The 12885-nt window shown below is 48.1% G+C and overlaps 1 protein-coding gene across 1 annotated transcript; it reads right to left on the bottom strand.

Moving 5' to 3' along the window:
- Positions 1-1442: 1442 nt before the first annotated feature.
- Positions 1443-6195, bottom strand: LOC121458672. Its single transcript, XM_041667961.1, is given in 3 exon segments — positions 1443-1786; positions 2942-4560; positions 4562-6195. Coding segments are annotated over 3 exon segments (3597 nt in total).
- Between the last annotated feature and the right edge of the window lie 6690 nt (positions 6196-12885).

Below are 12885 nucleotides of genomic sequence, written 5' to 3'. Positions count from 1 at the left end.
CCGTATGCATTGCCGCTTGAAGCTGTCTGTATTGGCTGGTAGCTACAAGGGCAGAAGCACCAGTTCCTACCCCTGCTGCTATACCTCCTGCAGTTAGTCCTCCTAACAGCAGGGCTAAAGTAAGGGATACTGGTTCTCGTTTGAATCGAGGTCTCCCTTCAAAATGACTGTAAATATATTCAGGATCATGATATGTAACTTTAGGCCATAATTCAACTAAAACACAGTAATCAGAGGTCAGGTTAAGTACAGTTGTTGATAGACAAGGGGTGATCCCAGTGCTACAAGCCCAGTAGGTACCGCTTGGTGCGGTTAAATAATAACCGGATGGGACGGGCTGTCGAGTATTGCATAAAGCTTGATGAGAGCTTGGGACTGTTCCCATGCAGAGTCCTTTTCCTGATACCTCCGACAGGGTTAGTTTGTGCTGGGGAAGACCGATGCACTGTGTGGGTGGCGAGTTATATACGACATAGGTAGGGGGGTCTGGAAATCAAGCATAGCCAACATTCCTGGGTCTTATTGGGATCTGTCACATTTAAGGCTAGATATGTCCCCTGGACTGAATCAAGTAACCTGTCCCCGGTCCCGGGTTGGTAGGGAGTCGGGGAGGCTGTGAGTGGGGTAGAAGCAGTTGATGGGGTGGCTGGTACATTGAGGGGAGCTTCTGGGAGCGCTGCCTGGCCGGGCTGTGATGGGGATCTTTGGTCAGAAATAACTAGATTAGGACCAACTGCTGGCGGGCCGTTTCCACTTTTAGTTTTATAGTGAAGATGGCACCTAGGTCCTTCTTAGTCATTCTGTTTGGGAAGTACCATCGGAGGCCCCAAGTCCTCCCTGTCATCCAGTTAGACTGCCCTGATGCTCGACCTCGGGGGTGGGGGGGGTGAAGGTGATGTTTAAGGGCAGGCAGGTGGGGTTGCCTTTACATTTTCCAGTATTCTTTGCGGAACACTCCCTAGGGGAGGTGTAGTTCTTATGAACAGTGATCCAGTCCCATGAGGAGCTAGGCTTCCAAAACGCATCCCCGGTTGTTTCACATCCCCAGGCATTACAGAATAAGCTTTCCCATCCTCCACAGCGTCGGACCTGGTCTCGCTCCCGCCCATCCCGGGGACAGACATAGAAATCTAATTGCCCCAGGAAGCATCTTCCTTCAGGGCTTCCGCAGCCGAATTTTCCCCCAGGAGAAAAGCGGCTGCCTGCCCGGTCCTTTAACTGTGTAGGTAGCAAATCAGGAATATCCCATATCTCTGATCCTGCTGCAAGCTGGCAGAAATCCGGGGTAAGTGGGGGCCACCAGGTGTCTATCGCATGGTTTGCCTGAATTTCCCAGACAACTTCTCCGACCGAGGACAATACCTGCCATTTTAGGGAGCGTACCAGGTGAGGGCTGTCTCCCTGGACTATCATCCCTAGTCCCAACAAGATCCATAAACCAGTCAATCGGGCCCCCGGGTAAGTCTTATCTTTAGAGGGTTTTGAGAGCGCTGGACCCTCCATAGTGGTTCTGCTGTATCTCCTTCCGTACGAGCTGCTTTTACGTGGGAGGCGTGGACCCAGGCCGCGATGCCATCAACTTTCAGTGCCGTTGGAGTGGTTAGCAGCACGGTGTAGGGTCCTTTCCAGCGGGGTTCCAGATTCTTAGTCTGATGTCTGCGGACCCAAACTGTATCGCCAATCTGGTAGCTGTGAGGTACCGCTGGTCTGTCTAATTGTTCCTTATAGGCTGCAGCAAGTGGCTTCCAGACCTCTCTCTGCACGATCTGGAGTGCCTGTAAATGAGCTTCCAGAGAGGGGCTATTAGCAAAGTCTGAAATGTTGGAGTCAAAGAAATTAATGAAGGGCGGGGGCGCCCCATATAGTATTTCAAAAGGTGTGAGCCCGTGGGGTCCTGGTGTATTGCGAGCTCTGTAGAGGGCTAGGGGTAGTAGGAGCACCCAGTCTCTAGTGCCAGTTGCAAGCGTTAATTTGGTCAAAGTCTCCTTAATAGTTCTATTCATTCTTTCTACCTGTCCTGAACTCTGGGGTCTGTATGCACAATGTAATTTCCAATCAATCCCCAATAGCTTGGCCACCAACTGACTTACCTGGGAGACGAAGGCAGGTCCATTATCAGTGCCCAGCACTTGGGGCATGCCATACCTGGGGAAGATTTCTTCCAGCAGCTTTTTGGTCACAATTTTTGCGGTCTCATGCTTGGTCGGGAAGGCTTCCACCCATCCCGAAAAGGTGTCCACAAATACCAATAAGTACCGGTATCCATACATGCCTGGTTTTATTTCAGTAAAGTCAATTTCCCATTGTACTCCTGGTCGATGTCCGCGGATTCGCACCCCCTGTCCCACCTTGGTTTTTCCTGCATTTACCTGTGCACATGCTCTACATTTGTCCATAACTTTTTGGAGGATGCTGTCTCGCCCCAGTAAATAGCAAAAAGTTTCCTGCCGGTCTAACAAAGTTTTCATCTTTCGGGGGCTTAGATGGGTCAATTTATGTAAGTAATCAAGCATCTTATAAGTGTATGCCATCGGCATCACTGTTTTTCCCTTCCATGTCCATTCGCCCGTTTTCTGGTCCTGCTCCGCTCCCATGTCTGCCAGGAGCTTTAGATCCTCCTCATCATATTTGAGGGGGTCTCTCTTATCTTGGAGCATGGGCAGTATGGCTAACGGAGCCTGCAGGGCCACCTGTTTGGCGGCTTCATCAGCCAGCCGGTTTCCTCGAGCCTCAGGGCTGTCTCCTTTCTGGTGTCCTGGGCAATGTATAATGCTCAGTTTCCGAGGCAGAAATAAAGCTTTTAACAAGGCTAAGATCTCTGTTTTATTTTTAATTTCCTTTCCTTCTGAAGTCAATAGCCCTCTTCTTCTGTATATTTCCCCATGAACATGAGCAGTGGCAAAAGCATATCGGCTGTCAGTATAGACATTGAGCTTCTTACCTTCTGCCATCCTCAAAGCTTGTGTCAAGGCGACAAGCTCTGCTCGCTGCGCAGAAGTCCCCGCAGGCAGAGGCTGTGCCCAGATCACCTCGGTCTCCGTGGTTACCGCTGCACCCGCCTTTCGCTCACCTTCCCGCAGAAAGCTGCTGCCGTCAGTGTACCAGGTGACATCCACATCCCGGAGGGGTTGATCCGTCAGGTCCGGTCTGGTCCCGTGCATTTCCGCAAGGATCTCGAGACAGTCGTGTTGGTCCGTCTCCCCCTCCTCTGGGAGTGGTAGCAGGGTTGCAGGACTGAGCGCCACCACTGGTCCGAAATGGATTCGGTCCGAGTCCAGGAGCATGGCCTGATAATGGGTCATGCGGGCATTGGAGAGCCAGCGATCTGGGGGTTGTCTGATTAAAGTCTCAATTGCGTGTGGGGCCAGGATGGTCAAAGGTTGGCCCATAGTCAGTTTGCCAGCGTCCTTGGTGAGGACTGCCACTGCTGCTACCATTCTGAGGCATGGGGGCCATCCTGTGGCCACGGGGTCCAATTTCTTGGATAGGTAGGCTATTGGCCGCCGCCAGGGCCCCAGCCTCTGGGTCAAGACCCCTTTTGCATATCCTTGCTTCTCGTCGACAAACAAATCAAAAGGCTTAGTCAGGTCAGGGAGGCCTAAGGCTGGGGCTGTGAGCAGAGCCCGTTTGATTTTCTGAAAAGCCTCGTCCTGATCCGATCCCCATGAGTACATCACCCCCTGCTTAGTCAGTGGGTACAAAGGGGCTGCCAGTTCCGCGAATCCGGGGATCCAGAGCCGGCAGAATCCCGCTGTCCCTAGAAACTCTCTCAGCTGGCGGGGTGTCCGGGGTGTAGGGATTTTTATAACTGTGTCTTTCCTGGCCTCCGTTAGCCACCTCTGTCCTTCTCTGATTTGGTACCCTAGGTAGGTGACCTGCCGTTGGCATATTTGGGCCTTTTTGGCAGAAGCTCGGTACCCTAGATCCCCCAAGGCTTGTAGTAATGCCTCAGTTCCTTTTATACAGTCCTGAGCCGAAGTAGCAGCTAACAAGAGATCATCAACATATTGTAACAGTATCAGGCCAGGATGCCTCACCCTGAAATCCGCTAAGTCTCGGTGTAGGGCCTCATCAAACAGGGTGGGGCTATTTTTGAAACCCTGAGGCAACCTGGTCCAGGTCAGCTGTCCTGAAATCCCCAGTTTAGGATCCTTCCATTCAAAGGCAAATATGGGCTGACTTCTGGGGTGCAGTCTCAGGCAGAAGAATGCATCCTTGAGGTCCAGGACGGTATACCAAGTATACGAGGGTGATAGTCCACTTAACAGATTGTAGGGGTTAGGAACTGTCGGGTGTATGTCTTCCACCTGTTTATTGACCTCTCTTAGATCCTGCACAGCTCTATAGTCCCCAGTCCCTGGCTTTTTCACGGGCAGCAAGGGGGTATTCCAAGGGGACCGGCAGGGGACTAATAGTCCCTGGTCAAGAAGCCTTTTGATGTGAGGCCTTATTCCTTCCCTTGCCTCATGAGACATGGGATACTGTTTAATCGAGACAGGAGTAGCAGTTGTCTTGAGGCTTACCACTAGAGGGGGCTGCTGTCTGGCCAGCCCCATTCCCCGTTTCTGCCCATGCCTGGGGAAAGTGATCCAGCCAATAAGCCTCAGTGGGGGCCGCAGTTGTACTGTCTTTTTCATGCAGCCTATATTCATCTTCTAGGCTGAGAGTCAGCACATGTAAGGGTTGTCCCTGAGGGCCAACTACCTGTGCTCCGGTTTCCTTGAAGTAAATTTGGGCTTTTAATTTTGTGAGCAAGTCCCTTCCTAGGAGCGGATATGGACAGTCAGGCATGTGGAGGAAAGAATGAGTCACCTTACCGGTTGCTAGGTGAAGCTTGCGATCTGTGGTCCATCGGTATCGTTTTCCACCAGTGGCCCCTTGGACCCAGGCAGACTTGTCACTCAGGGGTCCAGGGTCCCTGGTTAGCACCGAATGTTGAGCTCCGGTATCAACTAGGAAGGTGACAGGTTGCCCCCCAACATCTAAGGTTATCCTGGGCTCAGGGGGAGGCTCCTGGCCCTGATCTCCCTAGTCGTCCAGAGCTAGGAGGGAGGTCTGAGAAGGTCTTGGTCTCCTGGGTCCCCTCGGGTTCTTGGGACAATCCCTTGCCCAATGTCCCTTTTCTTTACAGTAGGTGCATTGGTCCTTGTCAAGGGGTGGCCTTCTTTTGTCTCCCTCCTGTCTATCCTGTCTTTGTCCTGACACTACGGTGGCCAAAAGTTTACTCATTTCCTTATGTCTCTTGCGGTCCCTCTCTTTTTCCCTTTCCTCGGCTTCTTTTCTGAAGCGGTCCTCTCGTTCCTCTGCTTCTCTCCTGAGGCGGTCCTCCCTCTCTTCCTGAGTCTCCCTCTTATTGAAAATCTTTTCTGCTTCCTTTAGCAGATCCCTGAGTGAGCTTTCCCTGAGGTTCTCTAGACGCTCCAGCTTGCGTCTGATATCTGGAGCTGACTGCCAAATAAAAGACATGGAGATATTGGTCTCCTGTCCGGGGTCGTCAGGGTCATAGGGAGTATATCTGCGGTAAGCCTCTTTGAGCCTCTCAAGGAACGCAGAGGGAGTTTCCTCTGACCCCTGTATAACCTGCTTTACCTGAGCCAAATTCGTTGGGCGTCGAGCCGCCCTGTGGAGACCCGCTATGAGCAACTGGCGATAGAGGGCTAGGTGATTCCTACCTTCCACCGTGGTGAAATCCCAAGAGGGGCGTTCAAGGGGAAAGGCAGAATCTATTTCATTAGGCAATTGGGTGGAGCGGCCATCAGGTCCCCGGACTTCCTTCCGGGCTTCCAGGAGGACCCTCTGCCGTTCCTCCGAAGTCAGCAGGGCCTACAGCAGCTGTTGGCAGTCGTCCCATGTAGGCTGATGGGTAATAAAAGTAGATTCAATCAGAGCAGTCAACCTAGAGGGGTCCTCAGAAAAAGGAGGGTTATTATTTTTCCAGTTGTAGAGGTCTGAGGAGGAGAATGGCCAGTACTGCAGTTGGCCGTTCATTCCCGTGCGAAGAGGGAATGCCTGTGAGGATGTTGTATCCGCTGCATGCAGCTGGTCCCTTCGTCCCCTCAGGCGTGTGGCCATCGGAGAAGGACCAGCAGAGGCCGGCGCTGCTTGTTCTTCTTTTCTTTCAGTTGAGTCAGCCTCATTCGGAGGCCGTGGAGCTGGCTCCTGATATGGGGGAGGGCCCTCCGTGAGGAGGTCCATCAGTAGGTCATCATCTGGGGGCAAGACTTTTGGAGGAGGGGGCTTGGGCACCGGGGATTTGGTGAGGGTTGGGTACAGGGAGGAGTGGGGCGGAGGTCCCGTTGGGGTGGGAAGGAGTAGAGGGGGTAAAGTAGGTGCAGAGGGGGTAAGGATAGGGGGTTTCGGGGTGACGAAAGGCTTGACCCAGGGCGGTGGCCATCGCCTCCCAGACCACGATATACGCGACCTGGTCTGGATGCCCGTGATGGCCAGGATCCATCACCTTAGCCTTTACCTGTAAGATAACATTGATGTCAAAAGTACCACCCCTTGGCCAGCCCACATTGAACGTGGGCCATTCCGAGGAACAGACAGTTACCCAGCGTCTCTTCCGGACGTCCACTGACTGGTTATTTGCAATGTCTTGGACGTCACGCCAGTGCTGTAAAGTCAGGCTTAGAGGGTTGGTTACAGATTGGCCCATTCTCTCAACCGAGGTGACAGTAACGATTAGACAAACAAACAAAATACAACTTAGACAGACACAGAAACGCGCAGCGCGGTTTCGGCGTAAAACCGAAAGCAAGAGTTCAGATGGAGACTCTGAGGACCCGGGCTCCTCGTCTCCCAAAAGAGTCACGTATCCCTCAGAGAGTGGGGAAGCCCCCAACAGTCCCAGTTCCGCGCAACTCATAGACTACAAATGGGCCATGAGTCGGGCCCCAAACACCACTGGGACGTCTCCCAGGGCTGCGGTCAGGAGTACGAGCCCGTCAGCTCCTCCACGGATCCGCCAAATACAAATCTGGTTAGCTAGCCAGTACAGTCGCAGGCGCAGACATAAAAGACAGAAGACAGAAGACAATTGTGCTGGCCAGCTTACCTCCCGGTGGTGAGTCGGTGGTCCCTGGGCAGGGGTCTCCAGATCTCGGTGGGACCTCCAAATGAAAGACCCCAGTGGTGGGCAGTCTTTCAGGCTAAGGAGACCCTCCCAAGGAACAGCGAGATCACTCTTCGGATGCAAACAGCAAGAGGCTTTATTCAGTACACAGGTACCTGGGGCGACTTAGTCTCTCGAAAGACAAAGTGCCCCTGCAGACTGGGGGAAGGTCTTTTTATAGGAAAGAGGGCAGCAGAAGCAGATTACAGAAGCAAATGCATTGTTAGTGGTCAGTTGGAATGGGGCAAGGGGCACAGGTGGTTTTTCCTTTCCCAGCACAGATGTATGGGAACAGATATCCTGTTTCCCTTTTGTTCTTTCTTTCCTTTTACAGCACAGATGTATGGGAACAGATATCCTGCTTTACAGCCAGGGACCCTGACCTCACTCTGCACTTACATTTGTTCGTCAAAAGCCTTGTGAAATGACGTTACAGCAGCTAAGCTGGGATCTTTCATAGGGGGAATTGTTTCTTTTGTGAATTGCTGATATTCTAAGTTGGGCACATGTGCTGACTATAGGCATCCTGTTTCCCTAAGCAAACGGGATGTTCTCATGAGAGCCGGCTAGCTGCAGGTCCTGAGAGGGTCCTGAGGGTCTTAAGCGAACAGGATGTTCTCATGGGAGCAGGCCAGCTGCGGGTTCTGGGGGGGAGGTGTCCAGAGGGTCTTTCATTTTTCCTGTTTCTAGTTTGGCTCCTTATCGCTTGGGGCCAGATGGCTGACCGGCTGACCGCAGATATCTTGCCTGGCTTCTCCGTCCTTGTTCTCAAGTCGAACTTCCCTGCTCTAATGTTATTTGTGTTGCTCCAAAGTTTAAGCCTGGCATTGCTGCTGCTTAGCTGTTTGTCTATACTGTGGGGGTCTTTCACTACCAAAGGCAATTTATAGATTCAATGCAATCCCCATCAAGGTCCCTTCAAAATTCTTCACAGATCTGGAGAGGACAATAATCAACTTTATATGGAAAAACAAAAAACCCAGGATAGCCAAAACAATCCTATACAATAAAGGATTGTCTGGAGGCATTACCATCCCTGACTTCAAACTCTATTACAGAGCTACAGTGATGAAACCAGTGTGGTACTGGCATAAAAACAGAGAAGTCGACCAATGGAATTGTATAGAAGACCCGAATTTTGACCCACAAACCTATGAACACCTCATTTTTGATAAAGGAGCCAAAAGTATACAACGGAAGAAAGAAAGCATCTTCAACAAATGGTGCTGGCACAACTGGATGTCAACCTGTAGAAGAATGAAAATAGACCCATATCTATCATCGTGCACAAAACTCAAGTCCAAATGGATTAACGACCTCAATATCAGCCCGAACACACTGAAAATGATAGAAGAGAAAGTGGGAAATACCCTACAACACATGGACACAGGAGATCGCTTCCTATGTGTAACCCCAACAGCACAGACTTTAAGGGCAACATTGAATAAATGGCACCTACTAAAACTGAGAAGATTCTGTAAAACAAAGGACACTGTCACCAAGACACAAAGGCAACCTATTGACTGGGAGAAGATCTTCACCAACCCCGCAACAGACAAAGGTCTGATCTCCATAATATATAGAGAACTCAGGAAACTAGACTTTAAAATGCTAATTAACCCAATTAAAAAAATGGGGCACTGAACTGAATAAAGAATTCTCAGCAGAGGAAGTTCAAATGGTCAAAAGACAGTTAAGGTCATGCTCAACCTCCTTAGCGATCAGGGAAATGCAAATCAAAACAACTTTGAGATATCATCTTACACCTGTCAGAATGGCTAAAATAAAAAACTCCAATGATAGCCTTGCTGGAGAGGCTGTGGAGGAAGGGGTACACTCATCCATTGCTGTTGGGAATGCAATCTTGTACAACCACTTTGGAAATCGGTGTTTCGATATCTCAGGAAATTCGGGATCAACCTACCCCTGGACCCAGCAATACCACTCCTGGGAATATACCCAAGAGATGCCCTATCATATGACAAGAGCATTTGTTCAACTATGTTCATAGCAGTATTATTTGCAATAGCCAGAACCTGGAAACAACCCAGATGCCCTTCAATGGAAGAATGGATGAAGAAAGTGTGGAATATCTACACATTAGAGTACTACGCTGCGGTAAAAAACAATGACTTCTCAAATGTTGCATGCAAATGGATGGAAATAGAAAACACTATCCTGAGTGAGGTAACCCAGACCCAAAAAGATGAATATGGGATGTACTCACTCATACTTGTTTTCTACCCATAAACAAGGGTCACGGAGTCTACAATTGGTGATCCCAAAGAAGCTAAGTAAGAAGGTGAACCAAAGAAAAAACATATAGTTGTCCTCTTGGCTATGGGAAGTAGACAAAATTGCTGGGGAGAAAATTGAGACCTTGGGGGTGGGGTGGGATGGGGGTAAGGGGAGATAGGGAGAGAAAAGGGAGAAGGGGAGAATGGGGGGAACTTGGGGAAAAAGGAGGATTGTGATAAAGGAAGGTTAGATAGGTGAGCACGGAAGCACAATTCTTAGTTAAAGGAGCCACGTTAGAGTTGGCAAGAGACTTGAACCTAGAGTGGCTCCCAGATGCCCAAGCCGAGGTCCCCAGTTAGTTCCTTGGGCAGCTGAGGATAGGGAACCTGAAATGACCCTATCCTATAGCAATAATGACGAATATCTTGCGTATCATCATAGAACCTTCATCTGGTGATGGATGGAGATAGAGACAGAGACCCACACTGGAGCACTGGACTGAGCTCCCAAGGTCCCAATGAGGAGCAGAAGGAGGGAGAACATGAGCAAAGAAGTCGGGACCACGAGGGGTGCACCCACCCACTGAGACAGTGGAGCTGATCTATTGGGAGCTCACCAAGGCCAGCTGGACAGTGAGTGAAAAAGCATGGGATAAAACTGGACTCTCTGAGCATGGCAAACAATGAGGGCTGATGAGAAGCCAAGGACAATGGCACGGGGTTTTGCACCTATGTAATGTGCTGGCTTTGTGGGAGCCTAGCCAGTTTGGATGTTCACCTTCGTAGGAATGGACGGAGAGGGGAGGACCTAGGACTTACCACAGGGCAGGGAACCCTGACTGCTCTTTGGACTGGAGAGGGAGGGGGAGAGGAGTGGGGGGAGGGGGAGAAGGGTGGGAGGAGGGGGAGAAGGGTGGGAGGAAGGGGAGGGAAGTGGGAGGCTGGGAGGAGGTGGAAACTTGTTTTTTTTCTCCTTTTCTCATTAAAAAAAATGGAAAAAAAACCAGTCACTTTGCCCATCCCCATATTAAAGAACAAAACTCTAATAAGCTGTTCAATGAGGCATTACAGGGTCACAACCAATCTTAAGGCCGAATAGCCGTAAAATTCCAGTTTTCTTTTAGAGAAAAACATAGTTCTGCCAGATGGAGAATATGACAGCAGGTGACATGTGTTTGAAATGTAAAACACTGTTGTGTGAAGGACTGGCCTGACCAATCAAAAATTTTATTTAGAACCTCAGGCAGGGAAGAGGTATAATCTTGGGAGACGTAGTATAATTTGGGACATAAGCCTTGTGAGTTTCAGGAAGGACCTGATGTATTGATAATAAAACTGAGCTCCTTCAGTAAAACTAGGAATATACTTTGGAGAGCTGGTAATGACCTGGTGTCAAGGCCTTTGTGGAGGATTTGCTTCAGATCTTTAGAAAACAGTTCTTCCCCCTATATGGAGCTATGGTTATCAGCTCAAGGCAACTATGCACTTAGTAAATATTTCGGAATACCCTGTGTACCTCTTGTGTAGAGTTGTTGGACTAGACTCCTCCTAAACTTGTCTCATTGTGTGATAGTTTCTACTGACTTCATATAATTCATACAATTCTTCCATTTTTTTTTCTTGGAAGTAGTATGCAAAATGGTAATATTTTCTTTCTTCCTTTCTTTCTTTCCTTCTTCTTCTTCTTCTTCTTCTTCTTCTTCTTCTTCTTCTTAATTTTCTTTTCCTTTTCCTCCTCCTCCTCCTCTTCTTCTTCTTCTTCTTCCTTCTTCTTCTTGTTTTTCTTCTTCTTCTTCTTCTTCTTCTTAATTTTCTTTTCCTTTTCCTCCTCCTCCTCCTCCTCCTCTTCTTCTTCTTCTTCTTCTTCTTCTTCTTCTTCTTCTTTTTTCTTCTTCTTGTTTTTCTTCTTCTTCTTCTTTTTTCTTCTTCTTGTTTTTCTTTTTCTTCTTCTTCTTCTTCTTCTTCTTCTTCTTCTTCTTCTTCTTCTTCTTCTTCTTCTTTATCTGTTTCATTTTTTGAGATATGTTTTCTCTAGGATAGTCCTGACTATCATGGAACTCTCTCTGTATAACAGGCTGGCCTTAAACTCACTGACAACCACATGGTTCTTCACCCTGAGTATTGAGATTAAATGTGGGAGCCAGCAACACCAAGCAAGATACTATGTTTCTTAAGAAGCTTACTAGAGGTGGGATGTATCTTCTACAATACCTCCCCACCATTTCCTTTTAACTTTTACTTGCCCTGTCTTTCTCATCCACTGTGATCTTCTCATTAAAACCCTGTCAGTGAAGAATGACATGCTGTTCTCAGCTCACTGGTATACTTAAGAAAATATTCTGGGAATATCTTTGCTGTGTAACTCTGCCATCTGCCTAAATGTCCAGAATGGCAATTTGCCTGTTTCTATTTCAATTGTTCAATATATAATCTGGATCATGAGCCTAAAGGACACTTAAGCATAATAGCATATATTGAATGCAAAATCTGTCTAAGATGCCTCCTCTATGAGCATTAGTCAGAGATTAATGCATACCACCATTAAGGAGATATTTCTGTATTAATCTCCTAAATGTGTGAAGTGATTTACCAATGGAAAGGCATATTAATTCTAGAACAGTTGCATTTCCCTTTTGTTAGAAAAGTTGTTTCTGAGACAACTTCTCCTAGGTAGAATCATATGGCCTTCATCCCTCTCTGTTGGTTTTCAGTGTCCGCTATATTTCACCTTCAAAATTCTGAAATGATTAGAGCACCTCACAGTTTTAACATTATATATTTGAGTCATGTAGTTGACTATTCAATGCAGTCACAGGAAAAGGATTTTCATATGGAGCATTCTTTCTGCCTTCAAACCAGAATAGGAGGAATATATTATTGTATACTCTTTAGGTGAAACAGCATTGGCAATCAGTTGTTGGAGCCACCATTATGAAAAATTGCCTGATTGTGTTAGGGGGAATGATTTTGTATTTTCCCTGCATGTTTTGATTAATGTCAAGTAAATGAACACAGACCAGATTGTGTGATTGTGCAGATTGGAAAGGTTATCTTGAGCCAAAAATCATTGAATTAGCAATTATGCAACTATCCTATGCAGATATGGTTGATCTTGCTTGACACAGTTATGTCAGCTCAGAGACTTGAGAAACAGGCCATTGACTGTAACTCTATGTGTCAGGTTCAGATCTCAGCAGCCAACATACGCACATGGGCAACATCAACCTATCTCTTATTAATAACATCCCCTCTTTCTGGGAAGGGTCTACTCTTTTTTCAAAGTCAATATAGAAAAGTTTCATTTAATTTTAGAAGTGCATTATTAGGGATGGAAAGATGGTTAAGTGGTTAAGAACACTGGCTGCTCTTCCAGAGGTTGTGAGTTCATTTCCCAGCAACCACATGGTAGCTTACAACCACGTAAAATGTGATCTGGTGCCCTCTTCTCTCCTGTAGGCATGCATGCAGGCAGATCATCCTTTTGACAGTGTGATATTATCCTCTCAGCGATCTCACCAGCTCAAGGCTGGGGGC

This window comes from Microtus oregoni, unplaced genomic scaffold (genome assembly GCF_018167655.1).
Source record: "Microtus oregoni isolate MIOR12 unplaced genomic scaffold, Mior012 000018F_ref0000195, whole genome shotgun sequence".
In the NCBI taxonomy this organism is placed as follows: domain Eukaryota; kingdom Metazoa; phylum Chordata; class Mammalia; order Rodentia; family Cricetidae; genus Microtus; species Microtus oregoni.
The sequence above is the reverse complement of the archived record's forward strand: the minus strand, read 5'-3'. Positions and strand labels throughout refer to the sequence as shown.